This window comes from Felis catus, chromosome B4, assembly GCF_018350175.1.
Source record: "Felis catus isolate Fca126 chromosome B4, F.catus_Fca126_mat1.0, whole genome shotgun sequence".
NCBI lineage: Eukaryota > Metazoa > Chordata > Mammalia > Carnivora > Felidae > Felis > Felis catus.
This window is the reverse complement of record NC_058374.1, coordinates 69,573,213-69,586,561: the sequence shown is the minus strand read 5'-3', so window position 1 is coordinate 69,586,561 and position 13,349 is coordinate 69,573,213. Positions and strand designations below refer to the sequence as shown.

Genomic DNA, 13,349 nt, shown 5'->3' with positions numbered 1-13,349 from the left:
TTCTGGCTTGGCTACTTACTACCTTTGTAACTAGGAGAATTCTCTCTCCTTGCCTCAGTTGTTTGTAACTTAGTTGCTTGATTGTAAGTGGGGTAATTATATTACTGTTCCTAAAGTTGGTATGAGGCTTAAATGCTTAATACATTTAAAGCTCTTAAGTGCTTTGCATGTAGGAGGTCCTTTAAACCAAACCAAACCAAACCAAAACAAAACAAAACAAAACAAAACTAGTCCAGCTTTTAATTTCTCCCAGATACCTATGTGTCAGTTATTTTCTTTCTTTCTTTTTTTTAATTATTATTTTCATTACATTCTTCCTAGTGAAGCTCCCCTTCCCCCCTTTTTTTGATCTTCAAAACAATGTTTATCTTCAGTGTATGTGATTGGGTTTTGAAAATCACCCCAAGAGTGATGGTTTCATGCAGTTAATGCTCATAGTTTTCTTTCTGAAGAGATACTGAGGTTTAGCATCTGTTTACATCTATACAGTGATAAAAGCCATGTTACAAATTATCATCCAAGTTCATCCTGTTTCCAAAGGTTGGCTGCGGCTTCCTGTAGACTCACTAATTGTGATTCTATTGGTCCTTTCCTTTCCTTTCCTTTCCTTTCCTTTTTCCTTTCCTTTTTCCTTTCCTTTTTCCTTTCCTTTTTCCTTTCCTTTTTCCTTTCCTTTTTCCTTTCCTTTCCTTTCCTTTCCTTTCCTTTCCTTTCCTTTCCTTTCCTTTTTCCTTTCCTTTTTCCTTTCCTTTTTCCTTTCCTTTTTCCTTTCCTTTTTCCTTTCCTTTTTCCTTTCCTTTTTCTTTCCTTTTTCTTTCCTTTTTCCTTTCCTTTTTCCTTTCCTTTTTCCTTTCCTTTTTCCTTTCCTTTTTCCTTTCCTTTTTCCTTTCCTTTTTCCTTTCCTTTTTCCTTTCCTTTTTCCTTTCCTTTTTCCTTTCCTTTTTCTTTCCTTTTTCCTTTCCTTTTTCCTTTCCTTTTTCCTTTCCTTTCCTTTTCCCTTCCCTTCCCTTCCCTTCCCTTCCTTTTCCTTTTCCTTTTCCTTTCCTTTTCCTTTTCCTTTTCCTTTTCCTTTTCCTTTCCTTTTCCTTTCCTTTTCCTTTCCTTTTCCTTCCCTTCCCTTCCCTTCCCTTCCCTTCCCTTCCCTTCCCTTCCCTTCCCTTCCCTTCCCTTCCCTTCCCTTTTCCTTCCCTTTTCCTTTCCTTTTCCCGTCCCGTCCCGTCCCGTCATGGTGTCATGGTTCCCTGTCATGGTGGTGAACCTTGGGAATGACCTCAGGTCATTTGATCCTTCTGTGATTTCAGGCTCTGGATTTCCTTCAAGATCTTGCATATTTCACTGATACCAAACTTTCACATAAAATGTTCCATTTTCAAGCCCCATCTATCATTCTAATTGAAAAAATGCCTAGTTGCAAAGGCCAAATAAAACAATATAGCTGGTTAGGGATGCCTGGGTGGCTCAGTAGGTTAAGCGTCCTGTTCTTGGTTTCGGCTCAGGTCATGATCTCGCGTTCTTGGGATCGAGCCCTGCAATGGGCTCTGCGCAGACAGCATGGAGTCTGCTTGGGATTCTTCTGTCCCCTTCTCTCTCTGCCCCTCCCCTACTTGTGCTCTCCCACTCTCTCTCAAAATAAATAAACTTGAAAAAATTATTTTAAAAAAACAGAGCTGGTTGAAAACACTAAAATCACAAGTTATTTCCACTTAGCTGCTACTACAGTATTTTCAAAATATATTCCTTGGGATATTAATGTATTTTACAGGGAAAAAGGACTGGTCAAAAATATATTTTGGAAATAGTGGGCCAAACAATGTTCAATGTGCATATTTTTCATTTTACTGTTTACGGCTTTGCTTTGCTTTTTCTTTCTTTTTTTAAAATGTTTATTCATATTGGAGAGAGAGAGAGACAGAGTGTAAGTGGTGGGGGAGGGGGGTGGAGACACAGAGAGAGGGAGACAGAACCTGAAGCAGGCTTCAGGCTCTGACCTGTCAGCACAGAGCCTGACGCAGGGCTTGAACTCCCAAGCCGTGAGATCATGACATGAGCTGAAGTCAGATGCTTAACCGACTGAGCCCCCCAGGCGCCCCTGGGCTTTTCATGTGCCAGTGTGAGTTCCCACGAAGAATGCATGATGTGCAGCAGCTCCCAAATGCATTTACCCATGGGACCCCTTTGTGCAGTTAGGGGCTCTTTGGGAAACCCTGAACTGTGCTGGCGTTTTACATTCCTCCCACTCCATGGCTTTCTCTCAGTCGTTTGTAGTACAGCCTCAACACTGTTATCAGAGTGACTTTCGTCCTTCCTTAGTGTCTCTCAGACACCTTCAGAACTTTTGATCATCATCTTATACCAGTACATGTCTCTGGGCCTTCTCTGCCCCTTGTACATGTTCTTTCTTGCCTTGGCTTGGGATGCCCTGCCTCCATTACATCTTCTCTGAAAAACTTTCCCTGATGCCCCCCAGTGATTTACTCTGACTTTCTCCACTAATGTGAGATCATACAGCCATTTAATTCATTGAACATATTTGTTGAGCATATATACTTTTTGTGAGACTGGAAGTTACCAATATTAAATTGATTGAAGAAGTTGTTTGGGGTTTAATTAAATTTTTATATATATCTTTGTCTTTTTATTTTCTTTCTCTAGTGTTCTTTTAAAGATGACAACATCCGTTCCTTATTAAAACCTTTAGAACTGGAACTACAAAAGACAGTCCATACCTACTGTGGAAAAATTTACAAAATATTTATCAAACAGCTAACAAAAAGCATACAAGATCGTTATGATAGACCACCAAAGGAAAGGTGATTCTTGGTGACTGCCAACTCAAATGAATTAAAACAACAAAATATCAGGGGATATGTGTGAAGGAATAGTCTTGAATGAAGTGTTCAGGAAGGAATTATTCATCTTCAGAATAATTGTTTTTCCTGAAGAAGTTAAATAAGCAAATATTCATGTAATGAAGAATAAGTTAAAGTATTGGATCCCAACAAGAAGACACTTTTGATCTCTGATGTTTTGTAATGTTATTTGCTGTCATTCCAGTATTGATGAAAACATTGAATGGTTGTAGCCTACAGAATTTGGTTGACTCTTCTCAAGTAAGTAAGAACAGTAGGGGTGTATGGATGGAGAAAATGTACCTCATACACAGTGAAAACACTCAAACTGTGAGTATAGCAGTAGTTTTATGTCAGCACTAACCTCACTTTAAATGTGTGACACAAAGTTTACAGGAACAGAACGTGTTCTGTTTCTAAAGCAATGTGATGTAACCGATGTAACTATTGACAATCGATGTGTGCCTTTATACATTTCATCTCTGTTTTAAACTATTTCTGTGACAATCATGTTTAAGATTAGATTATAAGTAAGCTGCACGTTTAAAACTGAGCTGTATAAGAAAGTGAAAAAAACGGTAAACATGTTGGGAGTTTTTGTCTCTTTGTGTGTTTGTGAAATGTAGTATTTTCATTTGTATATGCTAACCTGACTTGCCAAAACTCAGATCTGAGATTGTTAAACAGATATTTTTGGAAATTTTCATCACTTTAAATGAAAATTTTCAGCTTTACTGGGCATTCTGGAAGCAAAAGATCTGCTGATCATAAATGAGAACCTAACTAGTATACTTCCGTGATTGTGGAAAATGTGATGGACCAAAATGCATAAGCTGTATACTTCCTGTGAACAGTAATATTGGTTACAATGAAGCAGGAAAAAAGGTGGTCCATTTAAACTTTTTTTTTCTTCTACCTCAGAATGGCTTTGCAGGATACTTTTGAAGAAGCAAATGTAGAGAGCCTTACTTTAAGTCAGTCAGACAACGTTCATGAATGATTTGGATTAAGAAGATTGTTATGAGTATTAAAAAAGTAGTTTTGATTGGTTTAATGTACATGTCTTCCTTTTTTGAGCATCACTTAAGACTTTCTTTTAATCTTGAAACATTATTTCTCTTAGTGTTCTTGACTATTCTCTAACGTAACTGTAGATTCTGAGTACTTAGCATGTACTGTCCTGCAGTGTATGTCTCACTTTAGTAAGTACTACATGGTTATTCTTTTCCCTTTTGATATCTTAATACTTAGAGAAGGGAAAATCATGAAGGAAGAATACCACTTGCGTGAAAATAGTGGTGATTAGCTTTATAAAGCTAGAGTGCCCTCTGTGGAAACATGACATATGCAGATAGACATGGTCAGTGTGGTTGTCCCCTGTCTTTTTCACTTTAGTCAGGGTCAAATTGAGAGAGGAAGGTGTAAAAAAGGCAAATTGGAAGTTAATAACCAGCCCAGCATTCTTCAAATAGATGGGTTTAGAGAACACAGCCTCTATGTCCTTGGCAGAATGCCATGGTGAATATGAGATCTTGTGAACTGTGCTGAAATTGAGTTTATTGAGTAGAAAATGAGAATCCTAGAATTTTGAAGTTTGGAGGGTACATATAAGATCATTTCTAGTGGCCCCCAAGAGAGAACTTTGCCTGTCTATATTAGACTCTCGTGGGGAGCTTGTTGAGTGTGGATCCCTGGGCTTCACTTAGGAGACTCTTGTACACTGTGTCTAGGATGGAGTCTGCAAACATTTTTTTTTTTTTTTAGTGAAGAGATTTAAAAACTACGCAAAAGTAGAACAGTACAGTGGTACTTCTTGCCCAGGTCAAACCCTTAAAATATCTTAACGATGTTTGCATTATCTATTCCCCTTTTCTTTGCTGAAGAGTCTCTTAAAGAAAATCCCAGAGAGCCTATTATTTCATCGCTATAAGTACTTTGGTAACTATGATGACATCATACCTCCTTTGACGTCATTTACTATCCATTCCTAAGCAAATTTCCTTAATTGTCTCCGATGTTAGAATTAGGGTACAAAAATAAGTCATATGATTCTGTTTTTAATAAGCACCTCAGGTGATTCTGATGTCAGCTAGTTTAGAACTATTAGGAATCATTTTGCCAACTTGAAGATTGAAGTTAGAATACCATAATTCTTGGCACAGCTGGATTATAAATGTGATTCTGAAATATTAGAGTAATTGGGGTTATTGAAAAAATAGGAATTTATATTATTAGTAACTTTCTTAGTTTTAATTTCCTCAGTGAACAGAGAGCCTCTAATAGAGTGGGTTGGGACTGTGTAGAGTATGGTCATGATTTAATCCAACTGACCTGTATACTGTGGTCTCATGTTGTGACTTATTTACACTGTCACATGCTCCATACTGTAGATCAGTTAGAAGGTTCTTCATCTGGTTTATTCAGACCTGACTTAATTGGGCATTTTACCATAAATTGGGGTATGGTGAAAACTTCCTACTTTAGGGGCTATATTTACCTAAAATTTAGGTTATTACAGAAAGTTCATAACAATAGTAAAATGAGTTTTCTGAATTTATCTTTAGATAGGGTAACTTTTTCTTTGAGAATTCTTCAGAAAGGCAGTTCTCAGCATTAATGAAATAAAATTGTAGAACAACTTAGAGAACATATTATATTTCTTTTCATAAAACAGTATATCTATGCAGTTTATATAAATTACATTATATAATGTTCTTTGAGTCTTTGTGTTAGAACAATTCTGACCTCAGAACGATCTCTGGGCTACGGTATTACCAAAGTGGAATGACTTCAAACTGTAGTCAAACTTTATTTGTATGAAGTAGCCATCTTAAAAGAACTTGGAAACCTTTAGAAAATATATATTGTGATTTACATTTTAAAGCAATACATAAAATTTTTTTCCTCGTGAGGAATAGTTCATAATATATAAGGTAACCCAGTTATCTTTTGGACACTTTAGAACCTGAAATAATAGTACCGCTTATCTGTTGCTGTTTCGTCTTGCCTCCCATGAGATGTTACTGGTATAGTGGAAAGAAAACTAGTCTGTGTGTTACATCTGGATTATTTTCTTGGTCTGGGATCCCAGGCATTTCATTTCACCTTCCATGTGCCTTGGTTTGTAAACAATCAATATGCTCTTCCCACCTCATGAGACTCAGAAGTCATAAGTCAGGAAGTTATGTGACTCAACAGAAATGACGGATTTGAATGCATTCTCTATGGTTTGTACATGCCACACGAGCATTACTGTTGAGGTTCTGTTTTGTTATGTTGCCTCCTATACATATCATTTTGTTTCCTTAGGGTGAGTGGATCAGTGTTTTCTGACATGTATTATATCTCCAGTATGAATTTGCTTATATTATGTAAGGAGGAGTTTTTAAGAAAGAGAAAGCAGAGCAGAAAGGGGTGATTATAAATGAATAATCAAATAAAGAGAAGGAAAAAAGAGAAAGTGAGAAAAGTGAGGAAAGAGAAGGGAGTAAAAGTGAGAATGGCAAACGGCAGAGTAAGAGAAAAGATGGAATGAGAGTGGGAAAATCGAGAAGTGGAGATGGAGAGAAATGCTATGGAAACAGTCACTTTTTAGTTTAGCACCCCCTCCCCATGCAACTGTCTTCCTGGCTTGTGTTTCAGTTCATGAGACCCTCCAGGGTCAGGAGGGGTGTTGGCTTCCATAGAGGTGGGCAGCACAGCTACCTTGGTTTGATTTATCAATACTAGAGTCTTTTTCCGGTCACTCTACTCACTGACGTAAATTTAGTGGTGATGATCAACATTGTATTTTTTTTTTTACCTGGATCCCAGTTTGTGAGCTAAGACCTGTGGAAACATGATGACAGATACCCTCCTTTATAATATTGTTCTAAAGTCATCCCAGGTGTTGGGTTATGCAAGACTAACCACATGGATTCACAGGGGAGGCTGGGGTGGAGGGGATGGCTTGGTTAGGTCCGAAGGGCCCCAGGAATCTTAGCAGCAGTTTTTTACATGAAACTGATAGGAAGCCAGGTTTGGGAATCATTGCCCTGCTTTGAATGGCAGTTTACACAATAAATCACATCTATTGATTCCTCAGTAGGCATATTTGCAGTCACACCATTAAGAATGGATTCAAGAGAATAGGAGAAACACACTGAAGGGAAAAGCCTGAAGAGATACTATTCAGTGTCTCTCAGAAGTTTGTATTGTAAGTAATAAATACTTTAATGGTAATCAGAACCTCTTTGAAGTGTTTTAGAAAGATCATGGATCTGTTTTTTGTTTTGAAATAACTCTTTTGGTTCCTTAGAGTAAATAGAGAAGGATAGGAGGGGTGCAATATTTCAGGTGTGGGGCCAGTTATCCATTCATTAAATGTCTTTCAAGTGTCTTAAAACAACAATTGCCTTATGCATTTTAATATTTAATTAAAGTAGATTAAATAGTGATTTGTACTGTAACAGTTATCCTTTTATACATTGCCAAAGCAACCCTTTTTTGCCTCTTAAAGTCTGGCTAAGCTGTTTCCTAATTAACTGAACATTAAACCAGATTTCTAAAACCAAGTTATATAAACTTAAGACAAGTCTAAGAGGTGGCACAGGAATGTTTTTTTTTTTTTTTAAACAAAAAATGACTATAATGTTAATTCAGATATCTAGGAATTACTCAACCATGAGAAGAATGTGGAATAGCTGTTGGACTAGGTAGTTCAAAATTGATTATATGTCAGATTTACTTTTAAATGGAAAACAGTGTGTCGTCACCATATCTCTTATCTCTACCAATAATTCCAAGTGTCTAATGGTACTGTTTGTTTAGAATTTTCTATAAAATCAATTTGTAAACAAAAGAGTGCCTTTGAAAAGATAGGGAAAAAAAATCTCTTGAAAATTTCTCTTATTACCAATACTGTGAATGCTTTTTGAAGGGTCTGTGGTCAGGCATTTTAATATCAAACTTAAGAACTGATGCGGAACCTTTGCTTATGTTTAGTTTATATATACAATCTGAATTTGTGAGCGTATTCACACACGTATTACCATGCAACTCCTTGTAAAACATGAAGAGAACGCAACAGTGTTATTCCATTTAAAAAGTAAGTTAACTTTGTGATGGAAAATAGCTCTTTTTAACTTTGTATAAAATCTCTTCAGGGAATATTGGAATGTTGTGCAAAAATAATTCAGGGTTTGTAGTATACCTGTAGAATAGGTCATCCATTCAAGACTTAGCAAAACCCACATACATCGTATGCATTGTCATCAGTGTTTGAGAGCTGGACCAATGGTTTTTTATGGATGCTGTAATAGAAGATCTATGAAGGGGATGATGTTTTGCACCTGTCCTTGAAATCAGAAACTGGAAAAATTTGCAAGTGTTTCAATTTTTCATAAACATTTTGCATAAATACGTTAATATTTTGAGTTAGTTTGGTCCTAAAGCTACAGGAAGGACTGTTGGTGTACTGTGATATATAGAAATTACTATCCTTAAACTGCCTTTTACCTTAAAATATTATGGTTTTAGGATAATTTGGTTATCTTCCTCCCAGTATTTGGTGTATCTTGAAATTTATTAAGGGGGTATAAGATGATAGATTTGGATGTAACCTGAGAATAATGGAAAGTTGCTTTGTTCTGTTGTGGGGGAATTCAGTTCCTCTTTTTCTTGAGAAACTGTATTGCTGTTGCTAAATAAACATGTACTTGATAAATGTTTAATTTCTTCAAATGATGTGTCTGAATTATTCTAGCAATCAAAAACAATTTTGGAATCTTTAGGGTTGAGATCCCTGATAACTAGGAGCCTAGGCTGTAAGCACTTTCAAGATTGGCTATTTCTACAGCTGAACAGTGTCATCAGAAGCTAGGTACTGTCTGTTTTTCAGCATTTTCAGCATGTGAGCTTGGTCTCAACCACATGGCCACAGAGTGACAGCTAATATCCAGGTGCACATGACAACCAGAGGCAGAAATATATGTCTTTTTTTGCAAGAAGAAGGTTCTACTAGCTCTTATAGCCATAATAATGTCTGTCTAAAACAGCCACTTTGCAAAGGGAATGCAATTCGTTAACAGTTGGCTCAGACCATGGAGATTTGCCCCAAACTTCAAAATGGCCTTCCCTTGAAAAATGGCTGCTCAGAGGAAAGGGAACAACGTTGGTGTTCTGTTAAAAGTTGGTTGGGTAGAAGGGTTAGGAGCTTGGGAGACAGCAACAGACCACACATTGGTTTACTGGCCCAAGTATTTCTTATAATTTCCAGGGGGATTACTTTTCAGATTAGAGACCAGTACATTTTCTGTGCTAAGGGGTAATTTTGATTTAAAAGTTGTCTGTATTGTTATGATCTCACAGTTCTCAGTTTTATATATTTTATTATTTATACAGTGTGTTTTCTAGTCATGATATACAGGGTTTTAAAAGATTATTGAGATGATGACTACTTCCAAGAAGTCTTTAAAAGTTATTTTAAATTCATGATGAAAAATTTATTAATACTTATTAGCAGTCTTTATCATGTTTTCCATTAAATCTTTTATAAGTTACAGAATGTCTCTAGTGAAACAAAAATTCAAATAATATGGAAGACTTAAAAGTATGTGAAGTAATGCAACCCCTATCAAAATACCAACAGCATTTTTCACAGAACTAGAACAAATAATTCTAAAATTTGTATGGAACCACAAAAGACCCCAAATAGTTAAAGCAATCTTGAGAAAGAAGAACAAAGCTAGAGGTACCACAATCCCAGATTTCAAGATAGACAACAAAGCTATAGTAATCAAACAGTTGTGGTCCTGGCATAGAAATGCACACACAGATCTATGGAACAGAATAGAGAGCTGAGAAATAAGCCCACATTTAATATGGTCAGTTAAGGTATGACAGAGGGGTCAAGAATATGTAATGGGGAAAAGATGGTCTCGTAAACAAATGATGCTGCGAAAAATGGAGAACTACATGGAAAAGAATGAAACTGGACCACTTTTTATATACCATACACAAAAATAAACTCAAAATGGATTATAAAGACCTAAATGTGAGTCATGAAATCATAAAACTAGAAGAAAATATAAGCAGTACTCTCTGACATCAGCAGTAGAAACATTTTTCTAGATGGGTCTCCTCAGGCAAGGGAAACAAAAGGCAAGGAAAAAAAAACTATTGGGACTACACCAAATTAAAAAGCTTTTGCACAGCAAGGGAAACCATCACAAAACAAAAAGTCAACCTGACTGGGAGAAGGTATTTGCAAGTGACATATATGTGATAAGGGGTTAATATTCCAAAATATATAAAGAACTTGTATAACTCAACACCAAAGAACCAAATAATTCAGTTGAATAATAGGCAGACACCAGAATAGATGCACCAGAGAAGACATACAGATGGCCAATAGACACATGAAAAGATGCTCAACATCACTAGTCATCATGGAAATGAAAGTTAAAACCGTAATGAGATGTCCCCTAAAATCAAAAACACAAGAAATAAGTGTTGGTGAGGATGTGGAGAAAAAGGACGCATCTGTGCACTGTTGGTGAGAATGTAAATTGGTACAGCCACTGTAGAACACGTTATAGAGGTTCCTCAAAAAATTAAAAATAAAATTACCATATGATTTGGTAATCCCATTCTTGGGTATTTACCAAAAGAAAATAAAAACACTAATTTGAAAAGAAATACACACCCCTATATTTATTGCAGCATTATTTACAATAGCCAAGATATGGAAACAACCCAGTGTATCCATCTGTAGATGAATTGGTAAAGAAGATGTGGTGTATAGAGATGTATAGATTATAAATACATAGAAAAAATATACATACATACACACCATGAAATATTGCCCAGCCACAAAAAAGGGTGAGAACTTGCCATTTGCAACGACATGGATAGAGCCAGAGGGTATGAGTGAAATAAATCAGAGAAAGGCAAGTAGCATATGATTTCACTCATATGTGGAATTGAAGAAATAATGAACAAAAAAGAAAAACCCAGACTCTTAAATACAGAGAACTAGTGGTTGCCAGAGGGGAGGTGGGTGGGGGAAATGGGTAAAATAAAGGGGATTAAAAGTACAATTACTGTGATGAGCACTGAGTAATGTATTGTTGAATTGTTGAATCACTGTATTGTATAACTGAAACTGATATAACACTGTTAATTATACTGCAATTTAAAAAAGGTATATGAAGTAAAAAATAAAAGGCCCTCCTATCCATGGAGCGCTAAAACGTTTGGTGTGTATTCTTCCAGTCTTTTGTTAAGCACATATATATATGGCACACACACAGGTCTGGTCGGCTCCTACGTTATACACTTCTAGCACTTGTCTTTTTTTCGCATAATATTTTTCCTTGTCAACACATTAAATTTTTTAAAAATGTTTTCTATTTATTTTTAAGACAGAGACAGAGCATGAGTGGGGTGAGGCAGAGAGGGAGACACAGAATCTGAAACAGGCTCCAGGCTCTGAGCTGTCAGCACAGAGCCTAATGCAGGTCTCGAACTCATGAACTTTGAGATCATGACCTGAGCCGAAGTTGGATGCTCAACCAACTGAGCCACCCAGGCACCCCTCCTTGTCAACACATTAGATCCACCTCATTCTTTATAGCTGCGTATGTCATAGTAAATGTACTTGTGTAGAGATTAACATACAGACATCTGAAACATAAATGTGTAAGTAATGAGTTTTTAACTTTATAATAAATAACCACTCTGCCCATTTTGCTACTTAAGTGTAATTTAATTTAAGGGGCATTAAACTGTGGACAAACAAAACTAGTACACCTCAGGCATCAAAGTAAATGTCAGATTGTTATATTTTTTTTATTAGGATCTTTGAATTTTATTTGGATTATGAAATCATCAATATAACCTCTATATAATTTTATAGACAATAGTCTTGAAAAAACAATAAGCTACTTTATTTTTTTATTTTTTTATTTTTTTCCCCTCTGTCCCCATCCCCTATTTCCCCCAGCCTCCTACCCACCTCCCCTCTGGTAACCATCAGTTTGTCCTCGGTGGTTAAGAGTATTTCTTGGTTTGTCTCTCTCTCTCCCCCCTCCTTTCTTTGCTTTGCTCATTTGTTTTGTTTCTACATTTGTTTATACTTTCTAGCTCTATTCATGTCGTTGCCAAATATAATTTTATTTTTAATAAAGGATGAAAATTTTTGTACAGTTTAATACATACTAATAAAATAAGTAATGACAGTATTTTTGTGACAATGGTGTGTCTGAATATTGTTACTTTATAATACTGTAGTATTGTATTTAATACAGTACCTTTACATTTTTTTTAAATTTTGAGTAGTTAAGTTTAAAAAATTTAGTTGTTAAAATTAAGAAAAAAATGACCACTTAATTTGCCTGTGCTTTTGCCTGTACTTTAGTATTTAAAATCTATTAATAGGGCCACTTGCTTGGTTAAACGGTTTTTAATCTTTTAGAACAATGTGAACAATATAATGCAATCACATGCATAATTTTATGTTTTCTAGTAACCACAAAAGCAGTAAAAAGCCCTTGAAAGTAGTTTTAATAATATGTTTTACTTAGCCTGATATATCTAAAATATCATCTGGACATGTAATTGATATGAAAATGTTAGTGAGATAACACATTTCTTCCTTTTCTTTCTTCCTTCCTTTCTTCCTTTCTCTCTCTCTTCCTTTTCTTTTTTTTTTTAAATGTTTATATTTGAGAGAAAGAGAGAGACAGCATGAGTGGGGAGGGACAGAGAGAGAATGAGGCACAGAATCCAAAGTAGGCTCCAGGTTCTGAGCTGTCAGCACAGAGCCCAATGTGGGGCTTGAACTCAAGAACCGCGAGGTCATGACCTGAGCCCAAGTCGGTTGCTTAGTTGAATGAGCCACCTAGGCACCCCAACACATTTGTTTTCATACAGTAGCATGTATTTTTCACACACAGCACACCTCCATTTGAACTTACTAAGTCTCAAATATTCAGTGCCCATTAGTGCATAGTGGCTACCATATTAGGTGGTACAATTCTACAATGTAAACTATGAAGGCAAAAACCATTTCTGTTTTTACTGTAGTATCTCTGTCACCTAGTACTGTGACTGATCATGGTAGACACTCAAATTTGGTGAATGAATTTTAATTGAGAGATGTTTTATAAAATTGTGTTTTGTTTTGCTTTTTGTAAATTTGGACAAGAGTTTGAACTCTGACCATTTTATTTAAAAGACATTAAATGAAATTGTATTACAAAAAAAAGTACACCCTCACTGATAGTGAAAGAAAAACCAAAAGAGGTGCATTTTTTTTAATGTAATGAAAATTTTTGTGGTAGTTTGTTTTGTTTTTAAATGAGACGAAACTATGCTGGCAAGGTTATAGAGAATCTACTACACAGAACTACAGATGATAGTGTAAGGTCATAAGATTCACATACCCTCTTAGTTCACATTTTGGCATAATTGATGGATCACATACAAACATTAATCTCAAATCTGTACTAAACCTGAGTC

The 13,349-nt window shown here is 35.9% G+C and overlaps 1 protein-coding gene across 5 annotated transcripts in view; it reads left to right on the top strand.

Annotated features, from left to right (window-relative positions):
- Positions 1-8,570, top strand: part of GXYLT1 (glucoside xylosyltransferase 1) — a 52,897-nt gene extending 44,327 nt beyond the window's left edge. For 2 of the 5 annotated variants that reach the window (XM_045061650.1, XM_045061651.1), the window contains 2 exons: positions 2,653-2,810; positions 3,055-8,570. In XM_045061650.1, coding sequence (XP_044917585.1) covers positions 2,653-2,810; positions 3,055-3,082 — 186 coding nt within the window. In that variant the 3' untranslated portion in view covers positions 3,083-8,570. Of the gene's footprint in view, positions 1-2,652 lie in introns of all 5 variants that reach the window. The other 3 variants (XM_023256949.2, XM_023256950.2, XM_023256951.2) reach the window with 2 other exon arrangements.
- Positions 8,571-13,349: the final 4,779 nt, after the last annotated feature.